This window comes from Sminthopsis crassicaudata, chromosome 4, assembly GCF_048593235.1.
Source record: "Sminthopsis crassicaudata isolate SCR6 chromosome 4, ASM4859323v1, whole genome shotgun sequence".
Taxonomy (NCBI): Eukaryota; Metazoa; Chordata; class Mammalia; order Dasyuromorphia; family Dasyuridae; genus Sminthopsis; species Sminthopsis crassicaudata.
The window spans coordinates 290,377,815-290,402,493 of NC_133620.1; the positions used below are offsets into that span (position 1 = coordinate 290,377,815).

At 39.0% G+C, this 24,679-nt stretch overlaps 1 protein-coding gene and 1 long non-coding RNA gene across 8 annotated transcripts; one reads left to right on the forward strand and one right to left on the reverse strand.

Moving 5' to 3' along the window:
* Positions 1-62: 62 nt before the first annotated feature.
* KIFC1 (kinesin family member C1) lies at positions 63-10,278 on the reverse strand. Of its 7 annotated transcripts, none has more exons than XM_074311275.1 (11): positions 9,960-10,278; positions 4,174-4,308; positions 3,806-3,899; positions 3,501-3,554; positions 3,212-3,259; positions 2,605-2,999; positions 1,391-2,158; positions 843-1,133; positions 677-750; positions 459-534; positions 63-219 (listed from the first exon to the last, which is right to left on the reverse strand). In XM_074311275.1, exons 1-11 carry the CDS (start codon positions 10,002-10,004, stop codon positions 175-177), a joined length of 2,025 nt encoding a protein of 674 aa, XP_074167376.1. In that variant the 5' UTR covers positions 10,005-10,278; the 3' UTR covers positions 63-174. The 7 variants fall into 7 exon arrangements, with proteins under 7 accessions (XP_074167376.1, XP_074167377.1, XP_074167380.1 ...); XM_074311276.1 differs by having other exon boundaries at positions 2,605-2,996; positions 9,960-10,039; XM_074311279.1 differs by lacking the exon at positions 9,960-10,278 and adding an exon at positions 7,899-8,073 and having other exon boundaries at positions 2,605-2,996.
* On the forward strand, positions 10,051-13,410 carry LOC141566575 (uncharacterized). The gene is made up of 3 exons (XR_012489358.1): positions 10,051-10,137; positions 10,933-11,361; positions 12,962-13,410. It is a non-coding gene; the product is annotated as an uncharacterized LOC141566575 (long non-coding RNA).
* The last annotated feature ends 11,269 nt before the right edge of the window (positions 13,411-24,679 follow it).

Below are 24,679 nucleotides of genomic sequence, written 5' to 3' on the forward strand. Positions count from 1 at the left end.
AAACAAGGGGGAGATGGATGGGGGAGAAGGGCAATTTAACAAAAGTAACCCACACATGGGAGTACTGTGACAGCATGTGAGAAGATTTATTTTGCGATTTATGGTTATGCGTTAAAATACCACCTTTTGTACAGACATAAAAACCAGAGACACAAGACATAAAGACTGGCCCTCTTATTTCTTGTTCGCTCGGGCAGTGCCAATAACACACTGGTTTACCTGGAAGGGGAAAAGGAGAGAAAGACGCCTGTGTCAGGCTCAGAACAACTCCTTTGGCATGGAGACAACCGTTCTACAGCTCCTTCAAAGGAAATCTGGAAGTAGATGCTCTAGCTTGGGTCAAGCCCTGGGAGAGAAGGGAGCTATGGGGAGTCCTGATGGGCAACCTGGGCAAAAACCGGGGCCCAGCCTTTCAAAGAGCCAAGGACCCATAGGACAAAAGTGGGAAGGGGACATACCTTGGAGGCAAATCGCAGTGAGTTAAGGGATTCTGAGAAGTTCTCTTCCAATGGGGAGATATTCACAAACATCAACCTAGGTGAGGAGTTAGGGGTCAGTAGGCACAAAGACAAAATTCCTAAGCCACACCTGTTAGTGTTACTCATAACCAGCCCCCAAGGCCCCTTAACAACAGAGTGTATCAGCTGCTATTCCCACTAGTGCCAAACCTACTCACATTTTAGCATTGCCCCTCAGAGAATTCTGCAGCAGGTAGGTGAGCTTGCTGTTCCGGTAGGGCACATGTGCCTCCTAAATTGTGGGGAAGGTGGCATTAAAAGGGACAGGTCAGGATTTTCAAATTTCAGAACAAATGGCTCAGCTATAATCTCCGTGGTCCCTACCTTATTGCTCAGAGCCATGATGACAAGGCCCAGAGTAGAGAGGCTGCTGTTGATGGCCTGGGTCTCCTTTAGTCTTTCTCTATCTGCAGGGCCAGTGGACAAACGAGGGTCCAGTCTTTCACTCCCAGCCAAGTCCACTAGATTGAGAGGAGCTGTACAGTGTAAGTTCTGCCCCACGTGCTTCCCTGAAATCTGCAGCTGGAATACACTATGGCTTCGTGATGAATGTTCATTTTGTGTTGTTCGAGCCACTGCCCGATTCTGCCGAGCCAGATGAAGCAGGGACTCCACCTGATTTGGGACAGCAAGATTGTCATTGCCAACATCTGTTCAATGGATACGCATATATACTCTTTCCCCAACTCTTGGTTTCTGTAGAATAATCCTCTGCTCCCAGTCTCTTGCACCTAATCCAACAATTTCCCACAGCCTCAAATTTTTCCTATAACCAGCCTTTCTTGCCTCCACCCACCCACAACTTCATTTTCCCACTTCCCAGTCTCTTATCTCTCAATCTTATCTCCCATCTATCAACTTCAAATTCTTACCTCCTCTTCACAGGAAACTGGGACATATTGGGCATTGGTGACAATGAGATCTTTACTTCCAGGACCAGCCAGTCGAATCTCACATTCACCCCCCTGGCACTTTTGAGCCCCACCCACACGGACCAACAGGTCCCTGATGGTTTCATTATAGATCTCCACATAGCTAGCCACAAAGGTATAGCTCCAGCCTTGGGCCTCCAGCTTCTTGGCTATTGAAAAAAGATGCCTTACAGCTCGTGGGATCAGTCCCTCAACCTGAGGGTCTCCCCCTGGCCCTCCTTCCATTGTGAATGTCTTGCCACTGCCTGTCTGGCCATAAGCAAAGATGCACACAGGGTAACCATCCAGGGCTGACTGCACAAGCAGGGAGACTTCTTCAAACACCTCATTCTGTTTACTGCCTGGAAGGAACACTTGGTCAAAGGAGAAGTCATATCGGACAGGAGAACTTGGGAGCTTTCCTATGATGCTACACCGGTCATCAGATGGGCGAGTAAGGCTGAGTTGAGTGGAAGGCTCAGAGGCTCCATGAGGCCCAGGAGGAAACAAGATGAGATCAGGAGGTGGTGCAGGCTCTCCAGGTAGGACAGGGCGGACTCGGCAAAAGACCCGGATGTTACCCTTGAGCTCTTGCAGCTGGTTAAGCAGATGCCGCCTCTCCATCTCAAGACAGTACAGATGCTCTGTCCTCTCAGCCAACAAGGCTGCCTGGGCTGTGATCTCTGCCTGACTCTTGGCCAGGGCTGCCACTGATTCTTGGAGTTGTTTCTGGCATGAGAAAAAGAGACAAAAGAGAAATGTGGAGGGAAGAGTTGAGGCTGGTCAAGGTGACAGGGAATAGTTATTGGCGGAAAGGGAACCAAAATGGAAATTAGAATGAGGAAGAGATGCAGAAGGAGGAATGGAAAGGAGATGTACATAGAATGGAAGAAAGGGAATGATGGCAAGAGAGGAGAAAATGAAATTGAAATCAAGTTGAAAGAAACTGCATGAGGCAAGGATAATTATGCACAGAAATTCCTTGAAAGATGCAGGGTCAAAACTAAGGAGAGGGGCCCTTAGCTCTGATGAGGGCTATGGGAAAAATGTGAGGGAGGCAGGCACATATCCAAGCTACCAGGAAGAGGGAAGAAGTCAAACATCCCCAGGAAAAGAGGAAGAACTATATACAAATGCATACAAGATGAAGCTTTGTCCACTCCGGGGTCACTCACCTCCTGTGTCTCTAGCCTACTGGCAAGGTCCCTTCGATCCTCTTGCAATTGTAACTGCTTTTCTTGCATTGATTGAATTAGGCTTTCTTGAGTATGAAGAAATTCCTCCAGTTCCTGAACCCGGGCATGCAGCTTCACCAGCTCCAGCTGATCTTCCTTAGTTTGGGCCCGAGCCTCAGTCAGCTCCCTAATCAGTGATTTGTTCTCAGCCTCCAGAATCCTGGCTTGTTGTTCAGCTGGTCCAAGCTGGCTCCTTAGTTCCTGATTCTCCCTAGTTAAAACCTCAGCCTGTACCTGGCAGGCACTGAACTCCTTACGTAAGTCACACAGCTGTCCCTTCACATCCCAGGCTGGTCGTTTGTTAGCTCCCTTCCTTGCTTTTGCAGGTGATACTGCTGAAATTAGGAATGGGAAAAAGGAACAAGATGAGTGAAAACTCTAGCTCCATTCTCTTGTCCTTTCTGATTAACAAACACCATTGCCTCCTATTCCCTCTTGCTTATCCCTTTTCAGGAGAGACAGAAATGAGTTAAGAGTTTGAGTAGAATACTCAGTAAATCTCCTCTTCCCTCTAAATGTGGTATATTCTTTAATCTTAGTCACTTACCAGGTTTGGGTGCAGAGTTGGTAGATATTGGCTTCCTGCTCTTCACATCTGTACAAAGATAAGAGAGAAAATAATATTCAGTAATAACAATGAATCTGAACTTGGTAATGACCGACTCCCTTATATTACAAGGAAAACTAAAATTTAGAAGTTTTAAGTACCTTGCCTAAGGCATAAACTGCAGAGATGGTATCAAGCCCAAATTCACAGGGAGCCAAATACTTCCATCATTCTTCCCTTTCCAACTTATGCTCCTGTCCCTGAGCTCTATCTGGTGATGCCTACTCACCTGTGGTGGCAGCTGTAGTATGCCAGGCTCTAGATTTCAGGGGAGCATTCTGGGCTGTGAGGAGATAAGAAGATAATAGGGAGGATCCTCAGGCCAGTTTCTATGCAGTTGGAAGAGAATAAGGGAGCTGGCTGAGGGATGACCATGTTCTGAAGAGAAAATGTACTCAATTCCTCTCAGATTTGTTCATCTCGTTCTCTACATAAAACCTAAGACAGATTCCCTCTGGCCAATAAGGATAGGACATAGAGAAGATGAAACTTTAGATTCTTTTCTCATTTGTCAAACTATAGGTGTTTATTTACCTGTTACCTGTTTTTTTGCCCTGGGCATAGTGGCCACAGTGGGGACCTTAAGACAAGACATAGGTATAGTTGTTCCAGTACCTCGAATCCGCTTCTGAGAAAAGAGAATAGTTTTCATGTATAACTTACTTAATGTATTATCTCAAGAAAGGGGGAATTAGGGAAGGGAAAGAAAATTTGGAACTCAAAATTTTTTTCAAAATGAATATTAAGAATTATATTTAATTTGGGAGGCAATAAAATATATTTTATTTTATTAAGAGAATAATTTTAGAAAAGAACTTCTTCAGCCTCTCCATTTTTCCCAACTAACCCAGACCTCTATTCTCTTTGCCCAGACTCCCATGTTATCTATAGTGTACTCTCACCTTCTCAGGCTCCGGGGCATTCTCTTTATCTAGCCTTCTCTTTCTACCAAGGCCTAGGACAGGCAGTCGAGAAGATGAGGCTTTGTCTGAAGGCATCTTCAATTCCAAGCTTCCCTTTTCCATCAATGATAGCTTCTATAATAAAAAGAAGCCACTCAGACCTCCTTGGGTGCCTACCATTCCCACATTTTTATTTCCTGACTGTCTCACATTTTTCTTAACTACCTCCCTGCAATCCTTTTGTTATTGGCAGCAAATGTCTACTAAAAGCTTACTACAAGAAAAACAATGTACTGGGAAATAAAATGAGAGACTCTGTCTTCTAAGAGCTTATGATCTACTTAGGGAAGTAGGGCAGATATATTGAAATATATTCTGGTATTTTCCTTTTTATAAATGTATTCTCTTTAATTCAGATACTCTGTTCTCTGCAGATATCATAACACACACCTTAATATCCTTTAGTAAGCAAATAGTATAGATAAGTTCTATAAAAATTCAGAAGAAAGTATCATCAAGCTTGAGAACACTTAAGGAAGGCCTAAAGAAAATAAGACGAGTTGGGCGTTGGAGGGCATTTCAGGTAAGGTACAAATGTAGGAGATAAAAATAAACTCCATAAAACAGAAATGGGTAAAACAGTTTGGAGTGTAGTAGCTTTAAATAAGATAGTTGATGTATGAATCTCCAGAGTTGGAATAAATTTAAGATCATGTAGGCTAACCTAATAAATGAATAGAAATTCCCTCTACAACCTCCCTACCAAGTGGTCCTTGGATCACCCATTTCAAGTAATGGGTTGTATGAAAAGAAAGTACCTCTGGGCAGCCTATTCTAAGGGCTAAAAAAGCTTTTCAAAAATAGTTTTATTTTGTAATATTTAACTATCATTCTTATTTTTGTTCTCTAGAATTAAGGAAAACAAAACAAAAAGCTTAATCTCTCTCTCCTGTGTGACAATCTTTCACAATTCATTAAATGGTTGTTAAATGTTCACTTCCAAATCTTTTCCTCTCCTGGTTAAACATTCCTGTTTCAACTAATCATTACATGTAATGGCCTACCATATTTTCACCATTCTTGTTGCCTTTCTCTGGGTAAACTTGAATTTGTCTTAAGTCCCCAAATATGGCATCCTTAATTTGACACCAAACTCCAAATACAGACTAATTAGGACAGAGTACTATGTGGAAGCAATGGCTTAAAGTGCAGAAGTACATTCATGCTTGATATAAGACAAAACTTCCTAACAAATCTAATTAATGGGCTGCCTTGGGTGGTAGATTTCCTTTTATTAAAGTTCCTGGAGCACCATAGGCTTGATAGTAATTTTTGTTTAGGTATGGTTAGTACAGTATCTTCTCTGAGATTCCTTACACTTGAATGAATTGTTCTTAATGTTACACATCTACTGATGCAGTCTACATCCACATTAAGTCTTTTTTCTCTTGCAATAATACACAGTAAATGCCATCGAACTGGCAGGCTGCTGTAACACCCCACCTCTTCCCAAGCAGGCAGAACCAGATTATTTGCAAGGCATTGAATATGAGGCTGGAGAGTTGGTTTTTTATCTACCAGATAAAAACAATCTATTAAAGGTTTTTGTGTAAGGCCAATATTTATCAAAGAATATCCTAATATGGCTAACTTAATAGTATCATGGATTAGAGGGAGAGAAGACTGCTAGGAACCAACTCATAATTCAGGTATAAAATAAAGGGGCCAGACCTAAGAGTTAACAGTAAGAAAACAGAAGGGAAGGAAAGCAAGAATATTAAATTCAATATTTATTAAGACACCCCAGCACTCCCCTCCTTTTTTAAAATTCAAAAATAAATCATTCTCCGATTCCAGTTTCAGTTGTCTTTCCCCCAAAATATGTGTGTTGTGAGGAGAGAGAACACTATCAATGAAGAGACATTGTGATTGACTCTCTTCCTCCAAAGCCTCTTTTCTAGATTTAGGGCAAGATATTTTCCCATAATAAAAAAAGATAAACGATCTTCTCCAAAATATTAAGACAATCTCTTATTTTTTGATCAAAGTTAACTGGAACAAATTTGTAATCCATATATAGTTGGCTTCTCCAAACCATCCACCTTGCTTCTGGATCCAAACACTCTGCCATCAATCTGCAGGTATGTGCACAATAAAGAGTTCAATACAGCCCAAATTTAAACTGAACAGTAGTAGGTTTATTTTGCATGTACATGTAAAGTATCTTGTAGAATGATAAAAATCTATATTAGAAACAATACTGTTATTAAAGAAGCTAAAGAGTTATTCTTCCTATTATAAATTCAGGATACAATCCCTCTCTCCCACTTTCCATTCCCTTTATCTTAAGTTGGAAAAGGATCTTTAAGAAATCGTGCATAAAGCCATTTTCCTTTAGATTTCTTCATGTTTGCTAGGACTTTTATTAGAAACTAAGAGGGGAACGAGATCCTAAAATCTAGAAATCATATGAGTTTCAACTGAAAGTTATTTGTGGTATTTTATCTAGAGTAGAAAAGATGATGAAAAGCTAAGACTTTAAAAAAAAAAATTATATGAAAAGCTGGGGCAGCTAGGTGGCGCAGTGGATAGAGCACCAGCCCTGAAGTCAGGAGGACCCCAGTTCAAATCTGATCTCAGACACTTAACACTTAACAATTTCTGGTTGTGTGACCCTGGGCTTAACCCCAACTGCCTCAGAAAGAAAGGAAAATAAATAAATAAATGAAAGGCTGATTAGAGGAAAAAATATCCTGCAAAAATTTAGAGAAGCTGATTTCAGTTGCTCCACAATGAAATGCCTTGAGACTTTACGGGCACTGAAAGCTAGACAACTATGTTTCCATCATGTATCAAGTATCTCATCTTCTCCGCATGTATTGAAACCTGGCTTGTACTGTATTCTGGACACCTTGGTCCTGCTCTAGTAAGAAGGAAATTCGTGCTGGCCTAATATCATATATATATCCTCATGTGTTAATAGTCCTCTCATCTCCCGACCTGAATGTTTGCAAGTCACTTAACTTTTTCATGTCAATTGAGAGTCTAGCCAAGCTGAGGTTTATATATGAGGTAACGTCTTAAAGACCACGAAAGAGGCCCTGGAATAAAGAACAGGAAAAAATGCCGGAGGCTATCCCGTCCACCTCCCTCTCTCCACTGCAAGGAGGGAGGCCTAGAGACAGGGAGTCTTTCCTGCAGCCACACGCTGATCCCAGAAAAGCAAGCCCTGCGTTCCCAAGCGAAAGCAAGGATCAAGCACCTACTGTATGCCAGCATTGAGCTCAACACTAAAGACACAAGGTCACCCCAGCACTCCCCTCCTCCCCACTTTTTTTTTAATTCAAAAATAAATCTTTCTCCGATTCCACTTTCAGTTGTCTTCCCCAAAAAACATGTGTGTTGTAAGGGGAGAGAAAACGATCTTTCTACAAGGACACAAGAGTGCGTGTACACGCGCGCGCGTCCTGGGGAATGCCATCGGACAGCTTGCCGTTTCTGAGACCACCAGGGAGCAAGTTCCCTCCTCCACACCCACACTCGGCCCGGTGGCGTCTCTCGCATAATCTCGGAATGTCTTAGCCCGTGGGGGTGGGGGGAGAAGAAAGGAATCGGGACTTGGGAACGGAAGAGGCTGCTTGGCTCAGGGCAGGCCCGCGGACAGGATTCTGCGAGCCCCAGTGGACACCAAGCCGGAAGTCGCGCGCCGAGGTCCATTTACTCACCTGCCGCTCAGGCTCCGGTTCCATCAAGTCCCAGCGCGGGAGAAGGGAACGCGCCGGAGGGAAACAGGGGAGCCAGGCAGGATTGAGCGGTGAGGGTTGCCCCACCACAGATACACAGTCTAAGTTAGAGAAGGTACACACCAAGTTCCCAGTCACCGGTAGAGCCTCCAGACGCTTTTAAATTCAAATCTGCGAGTCTCCAGCCAATTAAACTCCACCAACAGCCTGTGGCCAATCACAGATCCCGCCTCTACCTCTCTACCAATCACTGTATCTCCCTGGCCATTCGCCCCTCCCCCAAGGGGAGGAGAGCTCGCCCTTTCGAATTTCCTACCGAACTCTCCGGCGGATTTTCTTTTTCTTTTTTTTTCCCTTTAAATTTTTTACTTTCAAAATATATGCGTGGATAATTTGACATTAACCCTTGCATAGCCTTGTGTTTCAGATTTTCTCCTCCATCCCCACCCCCTCCCCTAGATGGCAAGCAGTCCAATATATGTTAACATGTTAAAATATACGTTAAATCCAATATGTATAAATATTCATACAATTCTCTTGCACAAAAAAATTCAGATTAAAAAAAGAAAGTAAATGAGTAATAAAACAAAAATGCAAACGAATAACAAAAAGAGGGATAATGTTATTTGTTATCCACTCTCAGTTCCCACAGTCCTTTCTCTGGGAGTAGATGGCTCCCTTCACAAGACCATTGAAACTGGCATCAATCAGGTCATTGTTGAGAAGTTACATTCATCAGAATTGATCACCGTATAACATTGGCGTTGTAGTTCTGCTCATTTCACTCAGTTCATGTAATTCTCCCCAGGCCTTTCTGAAATCATCCTGTTGGTCATTTCTTACAGAACAATAATATTCCATAACATTCATATACTACAATTTATTCAGCCATTTTCCAATTGATGGGCATTGATTCATTTTCCAGTTTCTAGCCACTACAAAAAGGGCTGCCACAAACATTTTGACACATACGGGTCCCTTTCCCTTTTTTTAGTATTTCCTTGGGATATAAGCCCAGTAGTAGCACTGCTGGATCAAAGGATATGCACAGTTTGATAACTTTTTGAGCATAGTTTCAAATCACTCTCCAGAAAGCCTGGATACATTTACAATTCCATCAACAATGTATCAGTGTCCCAGTTTTCCCACAGTCCCTCCCAGTCTTTTCCTGTCATCTTAGCCAATCTGAAGTGTGTATATAGTAGTGTCTCAGAGTTGTCTTAATTTGCATTTCTCTGATCAATAGTGATTTAGAGCATCTTCTCATATGATTAGAAAGTGTTAATTTCTTCATCTGAAAATTGTTCACATCCTTTGATTATTTATCAATTGGAGAATGGCTTGAAGTATTATAAATCTGAGTCAATTCTCTATATATTTTAGAAATGAGGCCTTTATCAGAACCCTTAAATGTAAAAAAAGATTTTCCAATTTATTAGTCCCCTTCTCATCTTGTCTGCATTAGTTTTGTTTGTACAAAAACTTTTTAACTTAATATATTCAAAATTATCTATCTGGTATTCAATAATGAGTTCCAATTCTTCTTTGGACACAAATTCCTTCCTTCTCAACAGATCTGAGAGATAAACTATCCTATGATCCTTTAATTTGCTTATATCACTCTTTATGTCTAAATCATGAATCCATTTAGATCTTATCTTGGTATACAGTGTTAGATGTGGGTCGAGCCCTAATTTATGCCATACTAGTTTCTAATTTTCCCAGCAGTTTTTGTCAAATTGTGAAATTCTTATCCCAAAAGTTGTGATTTTTGCGTTTGTCAAACACTAAATTGTATTTTTATTCACTATTTTGCCCTGTGAACCTAACCTATTCCACTGATCAACTAGTCTACTTCTTAGCCAATACCAACTGGTTTTGATGACCGCTTTTTTTTTTCATTAATTCCCTTGAAATTCTTGCCTTTTGTTTTTCTAGATGAGTTCTGTTGTTATTTTTTCTAGATCTGTAAAATAATTTCTCTCCACTTTTCTAGGGGACTATTTTCTATTAGGAACCATCCTTCCTCACTCTCTCTCTCACCTGCGGCCACTGTAGCTCCCGCCTCCTCCGCGTCAACCTCTGCATACTGCTCCCCCTCCCCCAGCGCAACCGCCCGCTACGTAGTGCATGCGCACTCGATGGGCGGGCCAAAGGCGGCCTTAGAAAGGTGCGGCGTCCCCTCCCCGCCGCCCCCTGCAGAGGCGGGGAATGGCCCCAGGTACTGAGCAAAGCCCCTGAAAAGGGTTAGTTCTGTAATCACTGTAGTGCATTTCCCTAGCTCGGGGAGATTCCGAATTGACCCTTATTTGTGGTCAGAGACTGCCTACGCGTGCCGGCAATAGAGTGACATCCCAAGGTCAAAGGTCCGGAGGGCAGAAATTGAATTCTGTCCGAATCCTGAGATAGGGTCGCTAGGTGCTATCCTAAAGGCTTGTCGATGGAGGGGAAATGGGATAGATTTACCTCCATTACACAGGTCACTAGGCAACCTCCAGGAATCTATTTAACCTTACACCTACTCTAGCCATCCTTTCAAACTATTCACCTCTACATTCACATACCAGCTATTGAAAATGTGAGGTGCTTGTCAGCAGATTTTTACGTCTTTTCCCTCTTACTAAAGTCCCATTCCTTCCTCCAAAATGCAGCTATGATGTATTCTCCTATCGCCCCTGGAGAGCTGGAGGCTGTTGTTTTTTCAATCTTTATATTCTCTCCAGAACTCTACCCTCAATCCAGTCTAGGATCTGCATGTGTTGTTCGCTTCCCGACCCTGTGCGCTTGACTCCAGGTCCAGCACTCTGTCCACTGAGTCATCGCGCTGTCTCCTATTTATACATAGTGGAATCTTAAGGTTGTTTAATAATTAAGATTTAAGATTGTTAAGTAATTTAACACATACAAAGGATTGTGAAGGAGAAATAAGCAAGTAGAGAAAGGCATAGTCCCTACCTTCAGTCTTTCCCCTGACTCCATTTGTTTTTTTTAAATTCCTTTCCATCTTTGCCTTCAGTCATTCGTGTGTTGGATTGCAGCATGATAGAAATAAGAAGCACCTGTGGTGTAAGTCCTTACAACTTTCTCCGAAAACCTGGGGCGGAGTCCTACAGTGAGGGAGCAAGGTCACGCTTAGGGTCAAATGGTTTGTTTATTGTAACACAAAACGGAGCTGTTTCAGAGAACTGGGAAGAGGATTAAATGAGATCATGTATATAAAGGCCTTGTGACAATAAAAGAAAGCATAGAACGTCAAAAGTCAGAGCTGATCAAACAGATCTGCAACATCTTCAAATTCATCCAACCTCCCTGAAATGTGCCTCCAGGGCTCTGTCCCTGACCGCCGGGTTCTCTTATCTCTGCGCCTTCCCTCACTTCTTTATATGAGAGGATCCTACATGTTTGGGGGAATCGTGTCACTTCCTCCCTTCCACCCCTGCTTTGGGTAAATATTTTTAATTATGAACTTATGTTCACGCTGACTGGTAGCCCTGGGGGTGGAGATGGGGTGAGAAGGGGAATGTATTTGATACAGCCTCCCCCCTTGTGGAATTTGACTTTAATTTTTATAGCACATTGCAAGGGTGGGAGGGAAGGACAAGTATTAGTTCTAATGAGGTAACGAGGTGACTAGGTAGTATAGAACATGGGCATGGAGTCAGAATGATGAAATGCTGCCTTAGAAATGTATTAACTGTGTACCCTAAGCAAGTCACTTAACTTCTACCTGTCTCAGTTTCCTTAATTGTAAACTAGGCATAATAATGGCACCTACTTCCTGGGCATATTGTCGGGATCAAATGAGATAATTTTTGTAAAGCACTTAGCATGGTGCCAGGCACATAGTAGGCATTTAATACTATTTAATAAGCATTAAATTATTATCAATAAGCAGGTCTTTTTGTAGTGGCAAAAAAGTCAGAAACTGGGGGGGTTATCAATTGGGAAATGGTTGAACAAATTATAATATATTATTGGGTTATAAGAAAGGATAATACAAATAATTTCAAAGAAACCTGAGGAAGCTCATATGAACTGATAAATCAAGGTGATGTTAATTTAAATTAAAAATAATAATATGTATCATGCTTTTAATAAGCATGTTTTCTTCCATTTTGTAGCTGATAAAAATTGAGGCTCAGAGAGTTGTACAAGTTAAGTATTGGAAATATTCTGTATTGGGAACATTTGCTGGGAGCTTGGATTAACATTCTAGTTTTTGTCATTTACTTGCTATGTGATCTTAAGTAAATCACTTCACCTTTTTAAGTCTCAAATTTGTCAGCTGTAAAAGGGGAATCATAATAATCACATTACCAGAGTTGTGAGGTATTTATTCATCTTTCCATTATCCTTTTAAACTCTTTCCTAACACTGTCTCTTCCTTCTTCCACCTCCACTTCCCTATCCTTTTCCCTACATAGCCCTCAATTTCTTGGCTTCCCTTAGCTAAAAGCTGTAGATTGTAGATCAGGCTTTCTTGGGCTATCTGAAAGATTTTTTTTTTTCCTTGAGGCTGGGGTTAAGTGACTTAACCAGGGTCACACAGCTAGGAGTGTTAAGTATCTTAGGTCAAATTTGAACTCTGGTCCTCCTGACTTCAGGGATGGTGTTCTATCTACTGTGCCACCTAACTCCCCCTGAAAGATTTTTAAAAATTAAATTTGATTTATTTTCAGTGAAAATCTACTTTATCTTCTTCCCATTTACTCTCTCCCCAAAGAAAAATAAGAAAACCCATTACAAATTATATATATATGTAAACATACTGTCTCATTGTCCCCCCAAAAATTTGAGACTGCCGGACTGTCAGAGCACTATCCTAGGCTGCCAGGGCCATACTCACCTGCCTTCGGAGCCACCTGGATACACATGGAAAGGAGCTGATCAGGAGGTGCAAAGAGCCTATCTTTAGTAATTTATCTTAGCAGGGGTTAGCAGGAAGCAAGAGCAAGGGAGTACAAGAACAAGTGTGTTTGTATGTGTGTGCATACACATGCATGTGTCTGGTTCAAAGGTGGCTATTTATGCTTCCTCTCTTTCAGGATTACCCCCTGACCAGCCCACTTGGTATTGTGTAGGTGGAGCCAAAGGGAGACACCTGGAATTAACATTGCATCCCAGATGGATATCTAGCAAGAGGACACACCCCTGGCCACCTCAAGTGACCTATTAGCAGTTCCTTACCGCCAACCCCTTTTTTCCTCCAGGACCCTCCCTACCAGCTGATGTGGCATGCAGGCTTCACTTGGAGAGAGAGGAATGTCCCTAACATGAGACTATTTACTCTCTATTAGGAGATAGCATGTCCATGAAATGTTATGATGTCTCTGTAATTAGACTGATTATCAATCATTGATTACTATCATACTGATGATCAGAATTGATGAGTTTTTCAAACTTGTTGTAAAATGTTTTTGTTATTACATAAAATATTCTCCTGGTTCTGTTGCCCACACTGCATCAGTTCATATGAATCTTCTTAGATTTTTAAAAATTGTCCACTTAATCATTTCTTATAATACAATAAATAGTATACAAAAACTTGTTCATCCATTTCCCAATTGATGCGTTCCAACCTCTTGTTTTCCAGTTCTTTGCCAACACAATCTCCAATACTACTTCTATAAACCTTTTTGTATGTGAGTCTTTTTCTTCTTTCTTTGAATTCTTAGGGCTATAGGCTTAGTGTCATATCCCTGGGTCAGAGAGGTTAAGGGCATAAATTGCTCTGCAGAATGACTGGACACAGTTCAACAAACTGCTTTAATGTACCTATTTTCCCACAATCACACCAGCACGTCATTTTCCATTTAAAAAAAAAAAAAATCTATTTTGTCAATTTGAAGGATGCTAGTCATTGGGTGGTTTTAATTTACACTTCTCTAAATACAAGAGATTTAATCATCCCCCCTCCCCCTATATGGCTATTGTTGGCCTGGATTTCTTCCTCTGAAAACTGTTGGTAAATAATCATTGATTATTTGGCATACACAAGAACTGTTTGCAAGGGTGAAAAGGAGTTGGGAAAAAACCGTTTGGTGATTGGAAGAAATGGGGGCGGGGGTGGGGGAAGAGAATCCGGGAGAAGAAAGAGTGTGGCTGCAATGGTTAGATTTTGAAAGCTTGAACTTATGACAGGTGAGAGAAACTTGGGGGAGAGGAAGATGTTAAGAGAGAAGGATTGTATAGTCCTCAGCCCCCAGTCAAAACCTTGAATGAGTGTTTATCATCTTCATGCACAGGTCCCTATCTTGGCTCAGGGACCAAGGAAAGACCTTCTGTTCTGTCGAGGACAGATTTGAACTCAACTCCTTCTGATTTAAGGGCTGATATTCTTTCCTCTCTACTATTTCCATTCCTTGATCTATTTGTTCTCTAGCAAATGAGACTATTATGCTGAAGATAGTGATCAAGTCTCCAGCTTCTACCTACCCTATGTTAAATGGTTAAATGGCTCCAGTTCCTTCAACAAATTTTTGTATCCAATATTATTTAGTTCCTCCATCATTGTGTTTGCTGTCCTCTAAATTCTCTCCAGTTTGTCAAAATAACAAATGAGGTAATGAGATTAATCTGGAATGACCTGATCTTTTAAACAATTGAGTTATTTTGTCTTTATATTGCTTTTATTTCTCAATGTATATTCCTTTGTAATGAAGAATTAAAAAAGGGGGGGGGCAGGAAACGTCAACTGATTCTGAGTGAAGTGAGCAGCACCATGGAGAAACATTGTACAGAATAACAAGAACATTGTGTTGAAGCATTTTTACTATTTTTTTTTTTCTTTCTCATGGTTTTTCCCTTTTGTTCTGATTCTTTTACATTGTGGAAATATGTTTAAAAAAAAATGAGGCCCTTCTCTATTCTGTCATTGTTCCCTGGCATTGCCATCTAATCTTTTGGCCTACCAAAAGGATCCCTGAGCCTTACCATTCATTTTGCCACTAAAATCTTATGGGAGGTTTTTTAGGCTTTTTTTTTTTTTTTTTTTTTTTTTTTGTCTTTCAACTGAACTCTATTTTATGCATAGTTTCATCCAATTAGATTGTGAGCTCCTTGAAAGTAAGGATTGCTTCTTTTCCTATTTGATGGTCAATGCACTCCATCTTGGATTTTGGAATTTATAAGATTAAACATATGACAATAAGAGATCAGTGACACACCTGAGTTAGAGAGTAAAGAAACATGTAATTCAGAATGCTTATAACACAGGTTCTTTGATAACTTTGAAAAATCTGTGATTTTATTAGTATGTGCATATATACAGACAGATCGTTAACTCTTCGATGTCATTCCATCTTGTAAAATTCTTCTTCACACGTTCTTTTAGGTCCTGCTTTGAAGATCTACCCAAAGCATGAGGCATTTTTATCTTGTATTTTGAAGGGTTACCAGTCATTTATCCATTTGCACATGTTCAAAGATTTAGGGTTTAAATCTTTGCATATTATCTAATCCAGTCCCATTATTTTATAGGTGAAGAAACTGAGTCCCAGAGAAGGAAGGTAGGAATCATTTTAGTCAGCCAGCCTGAAGTAACTTTTAGAAAACAGTATTTATGAAGATGAATAAGAATAAGAACTGGTACAAAGAATTCCCATCACAAGTCAGTGACACATTTCATCAATGCATACAGAGTCCAAGGAAAAACTGGCTTTGAGCTCAGAGACTACAAGTCCTTTTCTTTCCATTGCAGAGTATTCAAATAAGTTATCATGTAGTTTGCTGGTCTCCTTGTGGAGCTTCAAATCTATGAAGGGTTTTTGTCTCCCAATGTAAACAGTGCTTCAACTGATCTAAGGATGACACTAGGAAACATGATGGGAAGTTCCCAAATCCTTCACACTCTGAAACTCTTCCAGCCAAAATGAGAGGAAGAAAAACAAGATCAAGGTACACAACAAAGCCAAGGCCCCAAGTCCAAATATATTCCAAATAATTTCTCCAATAGGGATTTTATAATCATGCCACACTTGATGTCATCCTGGAAGAATTCTTCAAGTAGCTTGATATTTCATATATGACCCCTAGATCTGAACACTTTAGTTCCAAGTACTTTCACAGTTTTTTCTAGACTTTCCAAAGTTTAGATGTGATTGGGAATGATTTGATTGATTTACTCAGCAGAGCCCCATCCTTACATTATCTTATTAAACTTGATATACCTATTTCTTTGTTTTTTTTACACTTAGTAAAAGAAATGAACAACTTCTTATATTATCTAGTAAAGGTCCTTATTCTGAAATAATACTATTTGCATGTGCATGTATATCCATATAATATATTTTATGTGGATTACATGAGTTGACAAACCTCACAAATCTACTTAATTATTACTTCTCAGCTTGCTACTTGATATATTTCCATGGGCATTTTCATTATCCTGAATTCTAGGGTAATCCAGGGGTATGTTTGGATATTTTCCCCCCAATTTTCTGATATTGATTTATTAAGCAACATATGCCAATTTCCTAACAAAGGAACACTTACCAGAACTTTTCATCTTAGGCCTAGAACTTGAATACCAGAGGAGATAGACTTTAATACATTAAAAATAATTAATCATACAAGGCTAATTAATGAAAAGGTAACTGTAATATTAGGTAACTTGATTTCTTTTTTTTCTAACATCAATAATTTATTTCAAATCTCTTTTTTGTAGGTTTTAAAAAATATTTTCTAATTAACAAAATCACTAACATTAGTTAATTAGTTAATCAAGTTAGCTCAGAACTACCAACCAAATGTATTAGGTATTATTCAATAAACTGGAGAAACCTTGACTCTGTCCTGCCACTGGACAGTGATGATTCTGAGAGAGTGAGGCCAATGACTTCATGCAACTCTGCCTCATTTGTATTCAAATCAAAAGACACCACCATGCTATTTTACCATTTCTTCCCATCTGAAAATCCTGTGGCAACAGGCAAGTGGAGGAGTAGTGGGGAGTTGTAATCACAATCCTGCAAACAGGTGGCCCAGGCCATACTTCTTCTTTTCACCAGAAACAGCAGTGGGATCCAGCAGCCCCTTGGGTGTCTGAGAAGACTTTTAAGGACTGCACTGCTCACTTCCATATGTGAGAAAGGAGCTAGAAAAGGTGCCTTTAAAATTGTCTGTTTATCCAATTTGGGTCTGGTTACTATGGTAGGTAAGAATCCCACCTGTGGTCAAAACACTAAAAATGTGCAAAAATTCCTGCAAAATTAAGTCTACTCATCAATACTTTAACACAAAATCCAGTAGACCTGAAAGAGGAACAACTCTTGTTGCAAGAGAACTCAACAGGTATTGCATCCAAAGAGCAGCCCTAAATGAAGCAAGGTTGGTAAATGAAGGCCAGCTTACTGAAATTAAAGTCAGATAAACTCTTTTCTGAAGTAGCTGTAGTGAAGAGGAATGCTGTGTAGGTTTTGCAATTAAAACTAATCTGTAATATTCTGGATGGTTTTCTGGAGGTCTCTGGACCAGCCTTAGTTTCAATAGAGTAATCACCATGAGAATAGCCAGGGATACAACTTCTGGGATAAGAATTCATTATTTGACAAAAACTGCTGAGAAAATTGGAAATTAGTATGGCAGAAACTAGGTATGGACCCACATTTAACACCACATACTAAGATAAAATCAAAATGAGTCCATGATTTAGGCATAAAGAATGAGATCATAAATAAATTAGAGGAACATAGGATAGTTTATCTCTCAGACTTGTGGAGGAGGAAGGAATTTGTGACCAAAGGAGAACTAGAGATCACTATTGATCCCAAAATAGAAAATTTTGATTACATCAAATTAAAAAGTTTTTGCACAAACAAAACTAATGCAAACAAGATTAGAAGGGATGTAACAAATTGGAAAAACATTTTTACAGTTAAAGGTTCTGATAAAGGCCTCATCTCCAAAATATACAGAGAAATGACTTTAATTTATAAGAAATCACGCCATTCTCCAATTGATAAATGATCAAAGGATATGAACAGACAATTTTCAGATGATGAAATTGAAACTATTTCCACTCATATGAAAGAGTGTTCCAAATCATTATTGATCAGAGAAATGCAAATTAAGACAACTCTGAGATACCTGTCAGATTGGCTAAGATGACAGGAACAAATAATGACAAATGTTGGAGGGGATGTGGGAAAACTGGGACACTGATGCATTGTTGGTGGAATTGTGAAAGAATCCGGCCATTCTGGAGAGCAATCTGGAATCATGTCCAAAAAGTTATCAAAATGTGCATACCCTTTGAGCCAGCAGTGCTACTACTGGGCTTATATCCCAAGGAAACACTAAAGAAAGGAAAGGGACCTGTATGTGCCAAAATGTTTGTGGTAGCCCTTTTTGTAGTGGCTAGAAACTGGAAGATGAATGGATGCCTATCAATTGGAGAATGGTTGAGTAAATTATGGTATAGGAATGCTATGGAATATTATTGTTCTGTAAGAAATGACCAACAGGAGGAATACAGAGAGGCTTGGAAAGACTTACATGAACTGATGCTGAGTGTAACGAGCAGAACTAGGGGATCATTATACACCTTCAACAACAATACTGTATGAGGATATATTCTGATGGAAGTGGATATCTTCAACATAGAGAAGAGCTAATCCAATTCCAATTGATCAATGATGAACAGAATCAACTACACCCAGAAAAGGAACACTGGGAAATGAGTGTAAACTGTTATATTTTTTGTTTTTCTCCTCAGATTATTTTTACCTTATATTACCTTATATTCTTTCTTTGCAACAACAACAACAACAACAACAACAACAAAATTCGGTTCTGCACATATATATTGTACCTAGGATATACTATAACATATTTAATATGTATGGTAATGCCTGCCATCTAGGGAAGGGGGTGGAGGGAAGTAGGGGAAAATTCGGAACAGAAGGGAGTACAAGGGATAATGTAAAAAATGTTATAATTGTAAAATTAATTAAAAAAAAAAAAGAATAGACAGGGATAAAGTCCAGATTCTTTATTATCTCCTTCCTGGGGCTGGGCAGCTTTCTTAGAGCCTTTCAGACCAGCCTTGGTCTCAGTGTGAGATGGAGTGAATGAATCTGGCTCTGAGTCCCAGGGCTTGTGCTTCAGCCTCCAATCACCACAAAGGTGGACGATGGGATGAATCTCTTTCTCAGTCCCTGCTGGCTGTTATATTCCCTATTATAATTACATCATTACATTACACACATTTGAATCTTGTGGAACTATATTAAGTACTAAGTACATGTAGTGAACTAGAGAACTATTAAGCACCATGCTATAGTAGATCACCATTGTCTTATCAATTCCACTGAGTTAATACCTTGTAAGAATCCTGGTTTCAGAGTTCTGGCCCTTAATCTAGTAAACAAGCTTCCCAATGGAGTGAATGACAGGCTTATGACAATGTGATTGCCACTTGCAAGAAAACATCATGCTACCATCCTCAGCACCTAAGCTCCCACTATAAAGCTACAATCAAAGAAAAATTTTGTGAAGACCTGGAGATGGGACAAGCTTATAATTCTGGGTAACTTTAATGCCAAATATATAAGGGAATCCTGGGGAGGAATGGAGTTGGAAACAGCAGCAGCAATGGTCATTTACCTCTGAAGACTTATGTATCTCATGACCTTCTTATCACCAATATTGTATTCCTTTTTATCTAAATGCAACAAAACTTCATGGTTGCTCCCTTGCAGCAAACACTGGCATTTAAGGAGAAGAGAAATACAGGATATAAGACTGATGAAAGTAATGTGAGGTGTAGAGTGTTGGACAATCATAAATATCCTTTCCAAGATGAATATTTGCATTCAACAAAAGCCCCAGTGAAAAAAGACTACTAGAAGAATTAATGTCAACAGATTAGAGATTAGAGCATTTCTGAAAAGGAACTAATTTGGAGGGTAAGTTGACTCAACACACAGTTGGCAACAGTGGAGCAGAAAAGGAGTGGAAAACTTTCAGAGATTTGGCGTACTGCACAGCATTTGCTCATGAGTCAAAAAACTTGAAAAATCAAGATTGATTTGACTAAAATGATGGGGAAATTCAGAAGCTACTAAATAAAAAATGAGAATATACTCCATAGAGTATATCAGCAAGATAGTTCATCCATTTCTAAAAAGGTAGCATTCAATTCCACTAAAAGTAAAAAGTACAACCAAAATTTAGAGAGATGCAGAATTCTTGGCCCAGAAGGGAAATGAAAATCAGTTCCAAACTGATAGTAACCATCCAAAGTGCTTTTATGAGGCACTGAAGACTATTTAGGGCCAAAAGACCTATGGTGCAACTCAACTATGCGATGCTGATGGAGCCCCTTTAATTAAAGATAAGCACATGATCCTAGAAAAGATGGGCTAAAAACTTCATAGTGTTCAACAGACTATCATCAATCAATGATGAAATCATTGATCTCAGCTTGAAATTAATAACTCCATAGCTGAAATTTCAACTGAAAAAAAGGTTTTGAATGCTATAGTATACTTTTATATGGCAAAGCACCTGGTGTTGCTTCTATTACAGCTGAGATTTACAAAGTAAGGGGGGGATGTCCATTGTTCATACAAAAGTTGACTGAAATTTTTTAGATTTTAAGGCAAGAAAAGATTATGCCTAAGAGTACAAGAATACCTCCACTGTCAATCTCTGTTAAAGTAAAGGAAATGGATTGTCCTGTGAGAATTCTGGTTCAGGGGGAGGTTAAAGGAAGGCAGAGTGACATAGATCTCTGTTACTGCTGGCAAGATTTTTGCCAACGTTTTTCTTAATAGGTTGATCCTAATCTGGAAGAAGATAATCTTCTAGAGAGCCAGTGTGACTTCAGAAGGGGCCAAGGAACAGTTGATGTGGTGTTGGCTGCTGACATCCCTAGGAGAAATGCCAGGATCAGAATAGAGGTCTGTATACAACATTTATAGATCTGATCAAGGCCTTGGATACTATTAGTCATGAGGAATTATAGAACATCTCAAAATTTAGTTGTCCGAAGAAGTTTATATTACGTTAATTTTGTGATGACCTGCTTGCCAGGGTTCTGGACAATGGCTGATGCTCTCAAACTTTACCAGCAGTGCACCTGCTGACTTTGATTCCATGTTTGTCCTCATTGAAGGTGTCTAACAGCATGGATGGAATCATCATGCTAAAAAGCATGGAAGCAAGCATTGAGCCTTGTTTCACTTTATTGCTGAAAGTGAAGGAAGTGTTGGTACATGATTTTTTGTTTTCAAATGATTGTCTACTCAATGCAGCCTCTGAAGTTAAGATGCAACAAAGTATGGATTGATTCTCTGCTGCTTGTATTAATTTTGGACTAACAGTACCAAAAAACCACTGATATTCCATTAGCTAGCACACACATTAGGTGGAATCATCAGTTGCAGAAAATGGAGAAGTTTTGAATACCGTGGATAAGTTCAATTCTCTTGGCATTATACTTTCCAAGGATGTATATATTGATAATAAGGTTGACACATGCATTGCCAGTAGTAGCTCAGTGTTTGAGAGACTCTGAAGGAAAGTGTGAGAGGAGAGAAGTATTAGACTGACAGCCAAACTGAAGATCTACATTGCTGTTGTGCTAACCTCCTTGTTGTATGCCTATGAAACCTGGACAGTACACCATCTCCAGGCCAAAAAATTGAAGTGCTTCCATGTGAATTGTCTTAGTAAGAGTCTGAAAATCACGTGGCAGGAGAAGATATCAAACACTGAGGTCCTTTCCCAAACTAAATTGCCATAGACAGCACAACTCCATTGGGCTAGCCACATTATTCAAATGCCAAATGTATGCTTTCCAAAAAGACTATATTATGAAAAATTCATACAGCACAAGTGTTCACAAGGTGACCACAAGGTGGTCAGAAACAGTGATACAAGGATACCCTCAAGATCTCTCTTAAGATTTTTAGAATTGATTGATGACTTAGAAGACACTGGCATAAGAGCACCCAGCATGGTATGTCCTCATTAGAGAAGGTGCTATGCTTTATGAGCAAAGCAGAATTGAATTAGCTCAGAAGAAACATGAGATGCACAAAATTAGAGTATCCACCCAAAATGTTCATAGGGACTATTTCTGCCTGACCTGTGGCAGAGCATTCCAAATTCATATTGGTTCAATCAGCCACAGCCAGGCACACTACCTTGCCTGCCACATGGTGCTCTCATTTTGGTCCTGTTTGAGAACAAAGGACATCAACCAACCAACCAATTAATGTGTGCATATGCATATATATTTTTGTTGTTCAACTATTTCAGTCCCATCTGATTCTTTGTGATCCCATTTGAGATTTTCTTGGTAAAGATGTCATGGTATGTTTGCCATTTCCTTCTCCAACTCATTTTGTAGATGAAGAAACTGAAGCAAACAAGAGTAACATAGTGTTAGAGGCTAAATTTGAATTTAAGAAGATGAGTCTTCCTGAATCCAATCCTAGGGCTCTATCCATTGTTCCATCTAGTTACCCTTATGCACACTCCACACACACATGTGTGTGTTTGTATGTTATATTTGTACATGTATATACATAGATATATTGCAAAATTTTTTGTGAATTCCTAATCTCCTAGGATTAACTCAGTATTAGAGTTACTACTAAATTCATTAGCAACATAATCAGTAAAAACATAAATACAAAAAAACTCCACCCAACTTTAACTCTTGTTTCAAATGGCATATCCTACAAAGAGTATCTTAATAAACATGATACATAACTATAATATTTCAGCTGTGAAAAAAACCACAAGCATAAATATTTCTAACCATCCCTGTAACTGTATCCTATTTCTGGAACAATGGTGCGACCATTCAGTTGACTCAAGCTAGGTTGTATGCAGTTACTCTGATGAGTAAAATGTTCAGAGAACCAGCAAAAAAAATTCAGTAAATTAAAGCAGGAGAACAAGTTTATTAGCTGGTACAGACTATCATGAATAAGTGACAAAATGTCCCTAGCATCTATGGATGTCAGGAGATTTGCTTTACACAATACTTTTCTTTTTCACTGGAAATATGAAACTGCTCCAGTGAAAATCCAACATAAGGGATGTCAGGGAAGTTGTGATGCTTAAAGCTTCTGTGATGTATCTGTGTTACTTTACATTTTACTACACCTTCATTCCTTGTTAATTTATTCTTTTTTGGAGGAAAAAGAAGTTTTAAAAAAATTTTAAACAGTTTTTATTTTAAAATTGAGTTTCAAATTCTCTTCCTTCCACCACTTTTCCATCCACTGAGGAGGCAAGCAAAATATCAATCATATTTGTAAAATCATGTAAAACATATTTCTGTATTAGACATAATTTATGTTTCTTTAAGCAAGAAAAATAAAGTGAGAAAATGATACTTCAATTTACACTCAGAGTCCATCAGTTCTCTCTCATGAGTCCTTTGGAATTGTCTTGGTTCACTGTATTGATCAGAATGGACAAGTCTTTCATTTGCAGATTATTACAACATGCTGTTACATGATCTCCCAGTTCTTTACTTCACTTTGCATCAGTTAATATAGGGATTTCCCCAGTTTTACCTGAAACTATGTTCCTCTTCATTTCTTATTAGCACTTATACCTCATCACATTCACAGAACACAATTTGTTCATCCATTCCCCAATTGATAATCATCTTGTTAATTGCTTGTTCTTGACCATCACAAAAAGAGTTGTTATAAATGTTTGCATGAATGGGTCCTTTTCTTTTTCTTTAGTTATCTTTGGGATACAGCTCTCTAATAATGGCATTTCTGGGGCAAAGGGCATATACAGTTTTATAGCCCTTTTCCAAATTGTTCTCCAGAATGGTTGCAATAGTTCATGACTGCATAAATAATTTATGTCTACCAATTTTATCTCATCTTTCCTAGCATTTTTAAATTTCTGATAAGTGTTATATGATATCTCAAAGCTGTTTTCATTTACATTGCTCCAATCAATAGTGATTTAGAGCATTTTTTTAATATGACAGTTGATAGCTTTGATTTCTTCTTTTGAAAACTTCAATTGGGAAATAGCTTTTTATATATTTGATTCAGTTCTCATATATTTGAGAAATTAGGCCTTTAGCAGAGAAACTTAGTACAATTTTTTTTTTTATATTACTTCATTATCTTTGATACCTCTTAGCAAAATGTAGTTTTCTTAATGATCTCTTTTAATTAGGACTATTTTGGGGACAGCTAGGTGGCGCAGTGGATAAAGCACCAGCCCTGAATTCAGGAGGACCGGTGTTCAAATCTGGTCTCAGACACTTAACACTTCCTATCTGTGTGACCCTGGGCAAGTCACTTAGCCCCAGCCTCAGGAAAAAAAGAAAAAAATAATAATAATAATTAGGACTATTTTTGCTTTTGTTATGTCAAAGATCATGATTTTAAGCTGGAACACAGTAGATCCAGGATTTTAACTGTGTTTCTCTTTCTGCTTCAAAATGTCTTATAAGAGACAACATATATATATATATATATACACACAAACACATATATATATATCTATATATCTATCTATATATATATCTATAGATATATATATAGATATATATATATACACAACATATTGTTGGTTTCTGGTTTCTAATCTATTCTGATATCCACTTCCATTGTATGAATGGCTACATCTCATTTCCAGTTATGATTATGTTTTCCACTATCTTTTTTCTGTTTATCCTTCTCTAACTTTTTATCCTGTCCTTGTCAGAAGTCTGTTTTGTTTCTTACCACTGCTTCCCTAAATCCAATCTCCATTTTATCATCTATACATAT